The sequence below is a fragment of the Semicossyphus pulcher genome, unplaced genomic scaffold (assembly GCF_022749685.1).
Source record: "Semicossyphus pulcher isolate SPU_LCO1_2020_fin unplaced genomic scaffold, fSemPul1.0.p SCAF_1, whole genome shotgun sequence".
Classification (NCBI taxonomy): Eukaryota; Metazoa; Chordata; class Actinopteri; order Labriformes; family Labridae; genus Semicossyphus; species Semicossyphus pulcher.
In genome coordinates this window covers 2,961,732-2,976,897 of record NW_027211603.1, presented here as the reverse complement: position 1 = coordinate 2,976,897, position 15,166 = coordinate 2,961,732, and the positions used below count along the sequence as shown (strand labels likewise).

The 15,166-nt window shown below is 39.5% G+C and overlaps 1 protein-coding gene across 1 annotated transcript; it reads right to left on the bottom strand.

The window, feature by feature from the left end:
• Positions 1-2,983: 2,983 nt before the first annotated feature.
• LOC138587688 (annexin A2-like) lies at positions 2,984-10,760 on the bottom strand. Its single transcript, XM_069657990.1, has 12 exons — positions 10,699-10,760; positions 10,021-10,114; positions 7,379-7,473; positions 7,128-7,241; positions 6,464-6,554; positions 5,658-5,737; positions 5,447-5,506; positions 5,127-5,220; positions 4,707-4,802; positions 4,466-4,524; positions 4,149-4,271; positions 2,984-3,205 (listed from the first exon to the last, which is right to left on the bottom strand). Exons 1-12 carry the CDS (start codon positions 10,747-10,749, stop codon positions 3,146-3,148), a joined length of 1,017 nt encoding a protein of 338 aa, XP_069514091.1. The 5' UTR covers positions 10,750-10,760; the 3' UTR covers positions 2,984-3,145.
• Positions 10,761-15,166: the final 4,406 nt, after the last annotated feature.

Sequence of the window (15,166 nt, the reverse complement as noted above, 5' to 3'; positions counted from 1 at the left end):
ATTTGAAATAAAGAATCCAAAGTTGTCAAATATGAAGCAAAAATTAGCTTAGCATATTTTTATAATTGAAATGTATCACATCACTTCCACAAATGGTATGTGTATATCACTAATCTTGGCTGGTGGTAACGTTAGCCCAGATGTTAGCTAGTATTTTTCGTTCTTTTTTTTACGCTTTTCTACGAAACCAGTCATCTTTCATCGTTTTACAGATGAACAAAACTGTCAAAACTGAGAAATGGTGAACGTTAGTAAAATGCTTGTTTACTACTTAGTACTTCTCAAACCACTTTGTTTTCCGCAAGCTAGCTCGTTGAATGCTAGCTAGTAAACTAACTGGTGATGCTAAAATAACTGTGGCTAAATATCGATCTAAGATCTGGCACTGCCCACATGTCCCCCGGGCTGGGATCATCATGTTTTATTTGCTCTGATAGATGCGCCTGGTTCCTCTTGGCTTCTAAATCATGTCCTTCCAAACATCTAATGTTGAACTAGAGCAATAGGGCAATGTGATGCTGAAATTGAAGGCTGGAACACGCTTGTACCAAAGTTACCTAGCCTAGCAGTCAACCGTTATGTCCCACATTGTTTTGCTCTGATTGGTTATAGCGTCCAGAAGCATTTTGTATGCAACCGTTGATAATGCCCCAGAATTTGACCTGAGAGTTTTCAGACTCATTTGCACATAGAAATGTGTCAATCCAGATTTTCTATGGCTCGCACAATTGCAGAATTTTCTTCCTCTCTTTCTGAAGGAGAAAGCTCACTGTTGATTTTCATTGGACAAAATGTGCTGTGTGGAGAGGGCTGAAGACGGGTAATTGGAAAAGTTTGTAGCTCATGTTTTCTAGATTTGCCTTCATGTATTTTTAGGGTAAGGAGCATTTAATCCTCGTACAATTGATGCCAGAAGAGAACAAGAATGTTAAATGACTTCACTGTATGTTTTGTGTCTCAGAACAGAGCCGAGCAGGTCCGTTGTGAGTCTTTCATTCTGCTCTGAATAAGCATTTTGTCCATCAGAACGTGTGGGCCGCTCCCTGACTTTCATGCAATGCCAGCACTTTTTGAAATCCGCCCAACCTTTAAGTGAAAACGGCGCAAAGTGTTCAAAACACATCTTGTCTCCTCTTTTATCAATATTACAACCACCTGAGGAAATCCAGTCCGGAGGCACTTTCAGTCACAGTTTACAGATTTGCTCTTTGGGGTCTGGGTGGCCAAACATCTCAGCGAGAGCAGGACTCGTTTAGGACTCGCTCTGCCACATAAACATCCGCAAAACATGTGTTAAGGCACAGAGTCAGGTCAGTAAACGTCAAGGATGAAAGAAGAAGGAAGAATATGGACAATAAAAAAGATATGAGGCGTGAAAAATAAAACACACAGACGGGGAATGTGAAGAGAACACGGGATTATGTGGTGTAGTAATCTAGGTAAAGGTGTAATTTGTCAACTTTCACTTCTGGTTGATTTTGCAACACCTGTCGCCTCTTGTGTAGCTGAACTTTAGCAATAAAGTGCCCAGAATTTCAGTCAAATGTATTACTCACTTGGACAGTAGACGACTTTAACCGGTACTCAGAAATGCATGAAAAGAGGACAAAACTGTGCAGTTTAAACTAAGAGGTAAGAGGGGTGCTCTGGATGAAACAGTTAAAACTACCATATAAAGAGGCAAATACAGAACCATAAATCAGAGAACCAAGGTTACAACGTAACCAAGCGATCTTACTTTGACCCTTTTTTTAATTTCAAGATTACATTTAGAACCCAGCTAGGGTTAACCTCTGTTAAAATTGAGAAATCATTCATATGAATTTCATGAGTGTTTTGTGACTGATGGCTGTGTTCAAAATACCATACTATACTAGCAGTACGTACTGATTTTTGGCGTAGCACACGGCAAAATATACTTGAACAGCTCCGTACCACATGCACCGAGCGCAGTATGTAGTATGTAGTATGTAGTATGGCATTTCAAAAAGAGCCAGTGTTTGACAGTATTTCTCTCTCTCCCCTCTGTGTTCTCCACGTGCTGCTCTCATGCTGTGTTTGAAATGCCGTACTATACTAGCAGCACTGATTTGGTCAAAATGTAGTATACAGTATGCAAACAAAAGCAAGATGTGCAGTATGCCAAAAATACCCGGATGTTGTACTGATTTGGAGAAATTCATCGGACCAGTCTACCTCGCCTACTGTATCCCACAATGCAAAGCGCTGGAACGTCACAGCAGCAGTTGAAATGGCGGACAGCAGGAGGTTATTGTTTACTTCCGCCTGGTGTAGCATACTGCAAAATGAATTTGAAAAGCTCCTCCATACTACATACTACCGCCGAACACACTAGTAGTATATAGCATGTAGTATGTAGCATGTAGTATATAGTACGGGCTTTCGAACACAGCCCCACTCTCAGAGCATCCTATGATTGAGCTCACCTGTTTCCAACTTACTTATCAAGGTCCAGTGCCAGTGAGCCATGCGGCTGCAATCGTGTTACTGATGCATACTGGTGTTTACTCCTTCTTCTAAATACTTACTTACTTTGTCACCTCTTTCTTTTGTTTTACTGAATTGTTGCACTTATCCCAAAGACATCCTCAGGGAATGTAACAATTAGATAGATAGATGCATTGATCTTTTGGATTCAATGATGGATAAAAAGGGGAGACTATGAGGATAAACCAACAGAAAAAAGAGGGTCTGCAAGTCTTTAGGAAAAGGTGAAAAGTGAGCACAGGACCAGTGGAATCAGCAAAATGACACTTCAGGTTCTTCTCAGCTGGTTAACTCATGTCTTCAGTAAAAGAGAAGATTCACCCGATCCTTGGCACGATGCTGCTTGGAGTGTACATGCACACAGCAGAGGCCCGAATCTTTATCGCCTCAACAAAGCTACAGGTAATCACTCCATGTGTCTCTGCTGCCCCCTGCTGGTCGTTTACCAATGAACAAACGAACACAAGCAGGTCTTAAGTTTTTATTTGACATATTAAAGCTGCTCAGAGAGATGGAAGAGACATCTGTTTCACATGAAGATATAAACTATAGAGGTCCTAATACTGTAAGAAGATCTGCTGTCAGCTGACTTTCCAAACCCTGTGGCCTTATGGGAAACTGAGTCCAGACAGAGGCCTCAGTCGTCTCCTCCGCACAGACTCAGCAGAGCGTTCTGGTAGTCTCCTTTAGTGTGCTCCTAACGACAATGAAACATAAAATTTAGTATAATAAAAATAAAATAACACAACAAAATAACTTTAATGACAAAGCACACAGTAGTGGTGGTTTATGTATTTAAATCAGTTGAAGTAAAAATGTGTTAAAATACAGTAAAGTAACACTAATAGTAAAGGTACTGTTTATGTAGAATATACTGTAAATAGATATTATATTGTTGCTTTATTTTTACTGATGTGTTCATGTGACATTTATTTTGCTATTAGGGTCTATAAAGTTTGATCCTATATGTCATCAAATAGTCTTTAAACATGCTTCATATTTACTGTTCTGTTAAATTATGTGTACAAACTGGGATCTATGAGATTACACTTTCTAGATGTTTCAACTAAAGTTACTGAGATATATTAAAGTGAAAAAATACATAAAATAACCAATTTTAATTGAAAAGGAAGAAAATAAACAAACAAAAGTAAAGAAGAATACATCAAATTATATATACATTTTAAAAGAATATATAAATGTATAAACAGGATGAGTATAAGAAAAAAACCCATAAAAAATGAAAATATAAAGACAAATATGTATCATCTTGTTTTTTGGTTGCTGCAACATTGAATATGTCTCACAAATAGACTTTTTGTATGTAACCATGTTAGTAATGTTAACATACGTGAGTACAGCTGCTGAGTAAATGTAATACGTTTTCACTACTGTAAGAACGTACAGAGTTTTAGTTTAGTACAAATTTTAAAGATGATAATGATTTTTCTTCCTTTGTTTCTCTCTCTTAACAGCATAAAACCTTTGACTTTTGTGTTAATTCGTGTTGCTTCCTTTTAATTCTTATTAAATATTACTTGCTGAGTAACTCAAGTGTGCGTCCTCTGGACCGGTTTTAAAGCCCGTCGAGGCAAATTTGTGATTTTGGACTATTGAGATAAACACAGGCTGGTACTCACAGCGATGGTCTGGTACAGCGATCGTTTGTGCTGCTTCTTGAACTCTGATCTGATCTTCATCAGGTCAATTTCACAGCGAGAAACCATGATCCTGGTCACCACCTTCTCCTTCGCCCCTTTACTCTGCAGGGAGGCAGAAAAATACAAAAATACAGATGATTGAGGACGGTGTGAACAACAGTAATGTTACTGACAAAGATTATGGACAAAACACATGAAGTATTGAAAAGTTTAACGTAACAATTAAAGTAAAAGTAGCAATACTGCAGTGCACACATACTTTGCTACAATGAAAGGACTTATCAATTAAATTGTACCTTCATAGCTTCACTGAGTCTGTTGGCGAAGTACAGCTGCCTGTTTTGAAAGCTCTCCACTGTAAAGAGACAACAGATGTACATTTAATAAACTTGGTCAAATCTTCTTTAAGGACAATTCCACTGTTTGCTGAAATGTTGAAAAGCTGCAGTGTGAGAGCAGGAGATGAACAGGAACCTAAATTAAAGTGAAATCGTCCTTTAAAAACCATCTGCCCGGTGCTGATGTGGTGTTTCTTACCCAGAGTGAGGAAGGACTTCTCCAGATCTCCCTTCACCTCCTTCCTGATGCTCTCCTTCATGTCATATGGGCTGTAGCTCTTATACCTCTCAAACACTGACAACAACACACATGACAAGAGAAACATGTGAAACTTATACCAATAATAACTATGAACAATTTAGTGTATTGTTTTGAAAATATTAGGGGGAAAAAACATTTAGAGTAAACTTGAATCCACTGAATAGGCAACATAATTATTGAATGCAAATATGTTATTGAATTAAAAAAATGTTGTCATGAAATGTATTGAGATGAATGTTAAACAACATTGCCATTGTACATTTAAAAAAGTTAACACTGAATTTAAATTAACTGTTGACATTGAAAATAATCTTGGATTTCAATATTTCTCGATGCAGTGTTTCAGGCGTAACTCACCTCTCTGCAGGTGGGGGACGCTCCTCTGAGACATGATGGAGATCCAGGTCGCCACATCGGTTCCCTTCCTCTTCACTCCGGCTTCATACAGAGACTGAAGGTTCACATGGGGAACAGAGAATTGTTCAAATCATTCAAGCTGGGTTTTTATGTATAAATGATGGGGATGTCTTATTACTTAGTGACTGATTCCACATTAAATACAATTTATAAATTACTGAGTACACAAATTCACTCCTAGAAGAACAGTGTGATAATATAAATCTTTCGAAGTATTGAAAGTAAAAACAAATTTATAAATATCTTGACGTTTGACTCACTCTGGCATCCTCGTCAATCTTCTCATAGTCCACCACATTTGTTGGTTCATCTCTCTTTGTCTAGGGTAGAAAAATCATTTTAATTCTGTATTTATCTGCTTATAACTTCCTTAATCAATTGATTTTTTTTGGTTTATAAAATTCTCATAATGAAAGACGTGATGTTAGCTAGCAGTTAGCATCAGAAAGCAACAGTTTGCATGAAAGCTACCTGAACCAGAGCCAGCAGCAGTTTGGCGAAGTCTCCGGATGTGTCTCCTGCTACGTCTTTCTCCAGCTCCTTCTTAAACACTGCAGAGAGAAATAAACACACAACATTGTGAACAAACAATCACCAGGTAAATAAACCTATAGTCAAACTAATTTTAGCCACAATCGCTAACTAGCTAGATGTTTGTTGTTGATTCTATAGCCTATAGCGAATGTCAGCTAGCTAACATGCTAAAAACATCCAGCCAGTTCCAGTTTACACAAACACAGCTAAATTTAAATGTTAGCATGCTAACTTTTTTTCAGTTTGTCAGTGGAGGTGAGCGATATAGGTGGCCTACTATTTTCTGTCATGTAAAATGGGATTCATTCACCACAGCAAATGTGACTATACTGTCGTACCCAGAACCATTTATTGATAACATTACTAGATTATTAACCAGAATATCAGTTTTGAGTCAATCCAGCAAATTAAATAAGCTACTTGATTTATCAGACACAAATTATATGAAATGGTAAATTTTTGGGACAATTTCATGTGTGTAAGTGAAATAAACAAAAACATCACAAATTCCAAAAATGTTTTCATCAACAACATTTTATATTTCATGAATTCGCATATGAAAGGATCTGCTTTAAAATTGTAGAGTGTTTGGTAGTTTCCTTATCCTGCCACTAGTCTGTGCTATGGCGCCATTTTTACTGAAGGGTTTCAAGTTAATGTTGGATATTTTCTTTTTCTTTGTCCATAGTGGATTAAATAATTTTTTCCAAGATTACAGACTATTCCAAGATTTCCAAACTTACTCTCTTTGTAAACCTTCCTGATCTCCGCCAGTTCCTCATTGCTTCTGGAGCAGACGATCTCGATGAGGGTCTCCTCGTCTGTTCCCAGACCCTGCAGAAACACAAACCAGCAGGTAAGACTCCTCAGTTTACACATTAACACTACGGTTACATTAAAGGTAACTCTGTCAGGGTCGTCTCGTTGATCACATGAAAGTTCCTCATAGCTGCTTGAAGTAAAATGCCAAAATGTACAAATAATCTATCAAAAAATAAAACACGGTATAATCAAAAGAAATGTGCTAATTCTGCAGAAACTCAGATATAATAAACTGCACATTTATACTGAGCTTAAATGTTAATGTAAATGCAGCATTATATTGTTTAGCAAATTGAGATGGAACTACTTGAAATACACTTAGTTTAGGGCAAACACAAATCTGTTTTTATCTTTTTGTACTTTTTTCTAATCTTCAATTTTTATCTGAAACAATAATTTGACCTCTTTGAGCCTCAAACAATTATTTAAATGAAACTATGTGGGAAGATTAGAGGGAAAACATCTCTTTGGTGGAAGTAATAACAACTCCTAGACATTTGTAACACCACAATACTTTAAATGTTTACATAATTACAGTATTTGATTCAGTTTATTTAGTTACTTTCTACTACTGGTGACTCTGACCTTCATGGAGGCTCGGAGCTCGGAGGCGTCGTACTGGGAGGTGCTCTTCATCAGACCCAACATCAGAGCCTCAAGAGGGCCAGACAGCGCCCCCTTCAGGGCAGTGATCAGTTCCTGAAACGATACAGGGGAACACAAAGCATTAATGAAATTACTTATTTAGTGAGTTGTCATCTTCTGATTCAGGCCGCCATGTGAAAGATTAAATCTGCAAACATCAGTATGAGTAATAAAGAAGAAACATTTTGAACCTTCTTGGAGATCCGTTCATACTCGAAGGCGATCTCTCTCCGCTGGATGTAGTCGCGTCTGGTCAGGATGTCGATGATGGTCTGCTCGTCTACACCTGAAGGATTTAATAAAGATTAAAAATTTTTAAAGATTTCTAGAGAATATTCTGTTTTCATCAGCTCTACAGGCCTGTGTGACATTGGTCACATCTTTCATTTAAAAAAAATGATATGATTGGTGCTCTTCAGCACACTGTGACATCACTGTTAGGGGCGTGGCCAGGGGCAAGTTCAAATAACATCTGATGTGCTAAGAAATATTTTGTTCATGCTTCTCACATAATGGAGTGTGAAATATTTTGTTAACATTTATTTGTGCATATTTTTTACATAATTGTTTTCATATATTTTTATTTTAAGCAGCTAATGTGGTTTATGAACTTACATAACTTTCAGGCTAAGGTCGTAGATGTTCTAGGGATATGAAGCATTTGAAATGACATCACAAAAAGCATGAATGTGCTGGACAACAAACATGCCATTTTAACCAAAACCATATTTCTTTACTAAGCCTAACTGACGCTTGATTAAAGTGAATCAAAGCCCTTTTGTCTTACATAATAACTAAATACTCTCAGCTGTTTATGCGGCAAAACATAACAGAAAATGTCAGACTTAATTTTCTTCATTTGTCTAAACTCTGATCCTCAGCAGCTGTCTTTGTTTCACAGTTTCAGCTTTGGAGAGCTGAAGGAAAACCTCCCTCCTGCTCGGGGACGTCCTGCTTTCACTGGAGCTCACTCACAGGAAACACATCTTGCAGCTGGAAAATCCTGCAGCTCTCCCAAACAACAAAAACACACTGTGTGATCGACCTCACAGGTTCAGTGCCCTCGCTGCTGAACGCTCAGCGGAGGGTTTAGTAGAAGAGTAGAAGAGTTGCATTGACTTCAGGTTTGTGATCTGACCAGAAAAACATGCTGTTATGGTTTAAACAGCTCATACATGGACAGAAGCCCATCTGTAATCTGATATCTGACTGTAACTGGATGGAATCAGACTTCTGAGTCATAGTCAACAAAGAACACTGAAACAAACTCGACCACCACATAAAAACTGGGATCTGAAGTGTGAAAGTTTAACATTTGTTTTCACTCATAAAGAATAGTTTGTTGTGATGGCAGCCCATAAATAAATGTGACAGGTTCATCCTCTGGAGAGCAGCAATGTTTGAAGTTTTGAGAGCAATGTGCACTATTGTAAATAAATCAGATTTTAGACTCAAGTGGACCGTCTCTGAATGGACTGATTCGACTAATATAAGCATTTTTTCAGCTCAGTACAAAGACACAAAGCTAGCAAGGTAAGCTAAACCAGGCGGTTGTATCACCATTTAAATGAAACGAAGCTCTAGCGTAAGTTCAGTCTCGACCCGCACGCATGCTCACTATTATTTTCCTGCACTCACCAGCTGTTTTAATCACCTGGTAACATCTGTCCAATAGCACAGCAGCACACCCTCATTGTTGTCATATTGTTGCTGTGTTTTTAAATATGGCTTTTCTCTGCCTCCAGTTCATTCATGGCGTCCGTATGTGCGACCCTACACCTCCCCATCACCGCCCCGTCTTCATCATCTCATCAGCCAACACCTCCACCACCAGTGTCTGGACTCCATGGGGGGATATATCTTGCGGCTGCTCGTGGGCAGACACCCTTCGATCACCATATCTACGCGTAGAGTCCAAGCGACAAAGACTTCTGACCATGATTCAATACATCCACGGTAAAAACAGCATCTTTTTATATTTCAGCACTGATGACTTTGTTATGAAGGCATATTAGGGCCATTGTTAAAACAAAACGGGGCCAGAGGAGAACAGAAATATTCACAGAAAGTAACTTAGAAATTAACTAGATTGTAAAGACATTAATTCGCAAGGCTAGCAAAAAATAGTAAAATAGTCTTTATAGGAACTTTTTTGAGCTGCGACCCTAATGCACACCTGCGGCTCGGAGCTCAGCGCTTATTTAGCCTGTTTTTTCTTTGCACAAGAAGCTGACTTCATGGAGGAGAAAGACTGAGCGACCCTCTGCTGCAGAAACACACGTTTCTGTGCACCCTGTTTGCCCCAGGGGTTACCATCACACATGAAAGTTACGCTACGCACTCATGACGCCTACTTAAAGGAAACAAACCTGCGTTACAGACAAAACAAATACAAAGCTACTTTAAATCAGTGGTTTCAGTCGTTGTTGTTTGGATGGAGGCTTACACAGCAAACGACGACCACAAGGTCGTGACTGACGACTTTATTAAGTTTGTAACGTGCTTGGGTCGACGTCCAGAGAGGATTCTTGTGCATACATTTGCAAGTTTTGTTCTCATAAATTTATGACTTTATAATCTCACACCTTTTTTTTCTGGCAAATTTACAACTTTTGGCCCTCATACACTGTCATACTCTGTTGAGTCATGATATCGTCCGTAGGTTTACACTTCAGGTTTATCCTTAGAGTGAAGTATAGCAGTGATCCAGACTCTCTGATCTCATGTCAACCTTTCGTGTTGGGCTGACTACTTATGCCTGACGGCACAGTCTGATCACAGTAACATAGCTGTGAGAAATATGTCGAGGGAGTGAGCCGTTGGACTCTCTCACCTTTCGTTTTGATGGCTGTCTCGATCCTTGCAGCGTCTTTGGCGGGGTCGAAGTCTCGTACCGGCACCACAGTGGGGTATGTGGGCTCCACTTCCTGCAGAGGCACAGAGAGAGGCATGTTAGCTCAAAGTGTGCCGCTGTTCATGAGGAGACGGTACGGTGGGGAAAAAAAGATTAAGACGAATACACCTGCAAATATTCAAAACCAACTAGTAGGATTTATTATTTGCAGTGTGATGAAATTATTCAGATCATCAACTTGAGTAAAAACACCGACAATACAATATAAAATAGTTAAGGCCTTTCATTCTTCTTTTACTGTAAAACTGTTGAATTACTTCACACAACATTGGATTAATCATTGATTCCTCTGACCTGGTCTTCAGTTTATCAGACAACTCTGGGTTGGGAACAAACCACACCTTCTGCTTTATAACAGCAGTAAAACTCTATAGAGTCTCGACACTATGGATCGTCTCAGAGCTACAGGCAGTAAAGATATGAGATCTGCACATAGGTGCAGTGCATTAATCGTGGAGCAGCATCAAGAGATGTTGGGAAAACGAGGCAGGTGATTATCTGCAAACTCAATTACTAAACAATTATCATGGCTGATAAAAACAATGATTATGAATTACTGTTGTCCTGTTTCCTGTGGGAGGTCGGCAGGTGACTCACCCCTCCATACGACAGCGTCAGTTGACCCAGAAACTCGGACACCAGCGCCATGATGAGTCGACCTGCAGAGTCAGGAATGACGAAGCATTTGTTAGCCTGTAGGAAATTACATTTGCAAACTGTCCTCCTAATTTATCTAGAAACCATCAACAATTCCTCTTCGGTTAGAGTTGTTTTTATACTGACAGCAGTTATGAAAATGGCTCTGATACTTCCTACAGAGTAGTATTAGGTAAGGCAAGTAAAATAAAGTGCCATAATTTATTAGCCCCCCCAAAATGTAACGTTTGTTAAAATGTTTCGTCTTCTCCAAAATAGTAGCCTACACAGCATAAATGTTTGGCTGCTTCCAGCAACGACTGTTTTAGAGCAGCAAAGAAAAGCAGTGCACTGCTAGCTAGAGAGTGTTGCCTTAGTCAAGCTAGCAAAATGTCAGTAGTGTTTCCCAATCGCGCATTATAAGGCTGTAGTTTTTATTGATTATTGATTTAGATAATTATAACTGATGAAACCACAAAATAAAGCATCTTCATTTAGAGTGACGGAAGAGGCTGCCAGTCGAGATGTAGCTAACGTTAGCCCAGTTTGTTTCTAGGCAGCTTGTTTTAGATGTTTCCTATAGTGCACTGAGACAGACCATGTGTGCTTTTGTGGGCAATATGTTACAAGGACTGTCCTTATGAGGCAGATGACAACGTGTTTGAAAGCATGTGCGTGCTGCAGATATAGGTGAGGACAGAGGAGGAGCACCCCCGCCTACTCCTCGAACAAAGTATCCAGAGCCATGTAGACAGAGAGTCGCGTCAGTGGAGGTCCAATATGCTCCATGATACGCCATTGCGATGTCGCCACTCTCTCTCTCTACGGCTCTGAAAGTACCGTCACTCAGTCAGTCAGTCACACACAGACCCGTGTGTAGGGCTGAACACATCAAAGTGGGCTATGTGGTCTTCAAATAGGAATGGGCTCAGGGTGGGCTGTGAGGTGGGTTGGTGTCTGGACCAACGTGGGCATTTACATGGACTAGAAATGGGAATTATATTTAAACAAGCATGAGTACCAGCAGGGTCGGTAGTGGGTGACATGCTACCAATATGAGCCCTGTATAGAACCCATCAAGGACCATTCATTAACCCATCTGGGCTGACCCATGTGTGTCCTCGACTGAAGCTGTGGATAAATGGGTGAGGCAGTGGTTGAGTATCTCATTTGGGCCCCACATGGGAGTGCTCGCTGGGAGTTACCCCTTTCAGCAATCATTAATATTTAATGTCCATTCAGATTATCAACATTTCACATTTTATGAGTTTTGGACATGCGACAATATTTAACACGTGGCTAATGTTTTGTAATTGTTGCTGTAATGGTAGGCTTAATGGCACCAAAACGACTTAGCAAGGGTAAAGAACAAGATCATGGTTTGGGTTTAAAGAAGGTATGTCATAATTAGCAAAGCTGCGTAAACAATGTACCTACATTAGTTGTCAACCTTACATAACTTAAAGGGAAGTCAAATTCTTTAAATAATTGTACATTTATTTTGTGTTTCACAGGGAAACAGTCCCCAGTCTAATGAGTGAAAGTCCTGAGTTTGTCCGAGTCATCCTGCACCTTCCTTTAGGAAGAAAATTCTCCTGCATCTAAAGCTAAAACTTCCCTCATTGGTTTCCTATTCAGATTAACAAAAAAATAACAAATCAATAGTCTGTTCATACTCGGAGCTGCAGAATCCAGCAGGTTATAAACGCTGCAGAGTGAGAGTCCAGATAGGTGTGTTTGATTTATTGACAGGGACGTGCCAGTGGGAGTGTCCGCAGGAGATTCCTGGGCAGCAGATAAGGGAAATGGATCACAAAGCAAACAGTGTGGACCCGGTTATGTAACACGATCATAAATCACTCAGACAAATATAACTCTACAGTAGATTAAATACAATAGAGAAGAACTGGGGAGTTCTTTGACCTTCTTACACCCTCTTACAAAACATGAACAGGAAGTGACTGAAATGTTATCACCTAGCAACAATTTACACAATCTAAGATGAGATTTTAGTCCAGAATTATTACATTATGGCTCCCTTTGAGTATCAATTAATAATGTTAAGAGTTAAAATGTGTTCTATGAAACAAGTTACCAATTTTCAAATTTGAATCCTGATATTATCAGGTAACAAATCTGAATAGACTCTTATTGTGAAGGTTTAAGGGAAGCTTAAGCTTGCCACTTCTCTTACTAAAAATGTACAAATGCATGCAAAAAGGTGTTTAGATGGCAGCAGCTTACAAAATACTTTTCAGTGAATCACCTCCCTGCAGCTCCTTGTAGCAACTTTCTAAATAAAAGTATTTTTCTGCAAGTATATGAATGGATTTAACACCATCTTAATGAGTCATTAATGTCTTTCTAAGTACATTAAACACCAGATTCAGCTGATGTAGAAATAAAGAACAGAAGAAATAAACTTCAGTCTGCAGCTGCCTTCATAGAGTCTGCTAAATGCTGTTTCTGCCTCCAGATAACGGCGCTCCATCACCTCTCTGTGATCCTCCCATCATTAAATGACATGAACATGATACAGTGGTAATTACAGGCGGCCAGAGAGCAAGGAAGACTTTACCCAGCCGCACCCACCCACAAGCCGTCTTTTATCACAACTAAAGTCTCCTGGGTGAGATTGCAGCTTTATTAGATTCTTCACAGACTCTCTGGGAGTTTTCTTGCAGTTAAAGAGCCAAAAACACAAAACACTTTCTGTCTTGACAGGCTGATCGTTTAATCATTTCTGCTTTGGGTAGCAAAAAGCAGAAATCTCTGCACAGGCATAAAGTTAGAGGTGTGTTCTCCATGTTTCCTTACCTTCAGAGAGGCAGCAGCAGTGAGGCAGCGAGCAGCAGCAGCAGCTCCGTTATGATCCAGGACGGGACAGGGTGTGGTTTTAAATACCAGCTGACTCGCACACACACACACACACACACGCACTCACAAACACAAACTCTGGCCAATCAGACTCCCTGGATGACTCAGTGGAAGAGACTTTTACACATCAGACTGAAAGTACGGGCATACATTCCTCACTGAGGCTCCGATCGCCTCGCCTGCTTTCTGTCTCCTTTCGCAAGACCTGAGACCATGCTGGTCTGTGATTGGCTGGCAGGTGTCCATTAAAGTAGTACTAACACTCCATACTACCAAAAGTTATAATAATGACTTGGTGTCTTTATGGAGAAAACATCCAGCACACCTTGACAACTTTCATGCAGAACACCAGTTTGTGCACAACACGGACGAGGAGGTGAGAGCAGATTAAGAGCAGCAAGATGTTCCTCATCCAACCTCCTCATTATTTCTACTATTTAAACAATCAGGCCTATCTGTGTTTTATTTAAAGAATAAGTGTACTCTAGCCCCCTCTGCATACCTGTATTTTATATACAGATGCTTTTATACCTTAAACATAACCACAGACTTTACCTACGTAACTTCGGCCAAGCATCCATGAAGCTGCGCGGCTAGCATTGCTATTTATTTAAAATGTAGTCAATGAGGGCAAGTTGGTTCAGTGGTTCGCAAGTCACCTCACAGCTAGAAGGTTCCTCGTTCAAATTCTTCCTTCCTACTTCCTTGCGTATGACAGTATGACGAGAACGAGGGCAACTTGAAGGAAAATAATTGGCCGAAATAGAAGTTAATCATCGTGATGTGTTATGATTGTCTTGCAATATATCAATTATCGCAGAATCACTGTATCGTGATATTATCATTATCGTGGGCCACGTATCATGTATCGTATCGTGAGTTACCCTGCGATTGCCATCCCGAGTATCAATAGATGGATGAACACAATGCAGGCTTTGGTTGACCAGGGAAGGGCTGCAGCAGCTCTCCATGAGTCACTCTGTCAACATAAAGTCCTTCCTCAGTTCTCGGCAACTACTAAATAGATTAAAACTAGTAATGCACTCAATCAGGTCACAAAACTAAATATTAACAGATGTCTCAGTAAAGACTTTGCCAATTGTTATAATGTGTTGCTAGGAAACTACCGTAACTCTGTGTAATCAGGATCAATCAGATATGTAAACAGGAAACTTTTGTAGCATCACAAGCTAGCATGCCTTTCTACACATGTCATTTTTAGTCTCAGATATATCTCTGTAAATGTTTGTTTTACTTCTGTCTTCATAAAGGGAGAAATCTGTGTTTTACAGTGGATAGTTTTAATACCATTTATTTTGAGCGGGAAATGTAATTATTGCTAATGCTAATGGTAATTATGCTAATCTAAGTGGTGTTGTTAATTTGAAAACTGTTGTGTTATTTGTCATTATTAAACAGCACTTATCAAGTTTCAGTTCAAATATGTTGACTGATACTTCATATTATATCTTTTATTATTCACTCTATACAGCGCAGACGTTTACATGCTAACGTTAGCTTTGTCAGTTGGCTACACAACAGCTAGCTTTAT

What these genes read in the sequence shown, in the direction of transcription:
- LOC138587688 (XM_069657990.1), bottom strand. Translation starts at nt 10,749, where the DNA reads ATGGCGCTGGTGTCCGAGTTTCTGGGTCAACTGACGCTGTCGTATGGA. An exon ending in AGCTCCGAGCCTCCATGAAG is followed by an intron (nt 6,555 to 7,127) that starts GTCAGAGTCACC and finishes GTGTTTCTGCAG; the next exon opens with GGTCTGGGAACAGACGAGGA. An exon ending in GAAGTCCTTCCTCACTCTGG is followed by an intron (nt 4,525 to 4,706) that starts GTAAGAAACACC and finishes GTCTCTTTACAG; the next exon opens with TGGAGAGCTTTCAAAACAGG.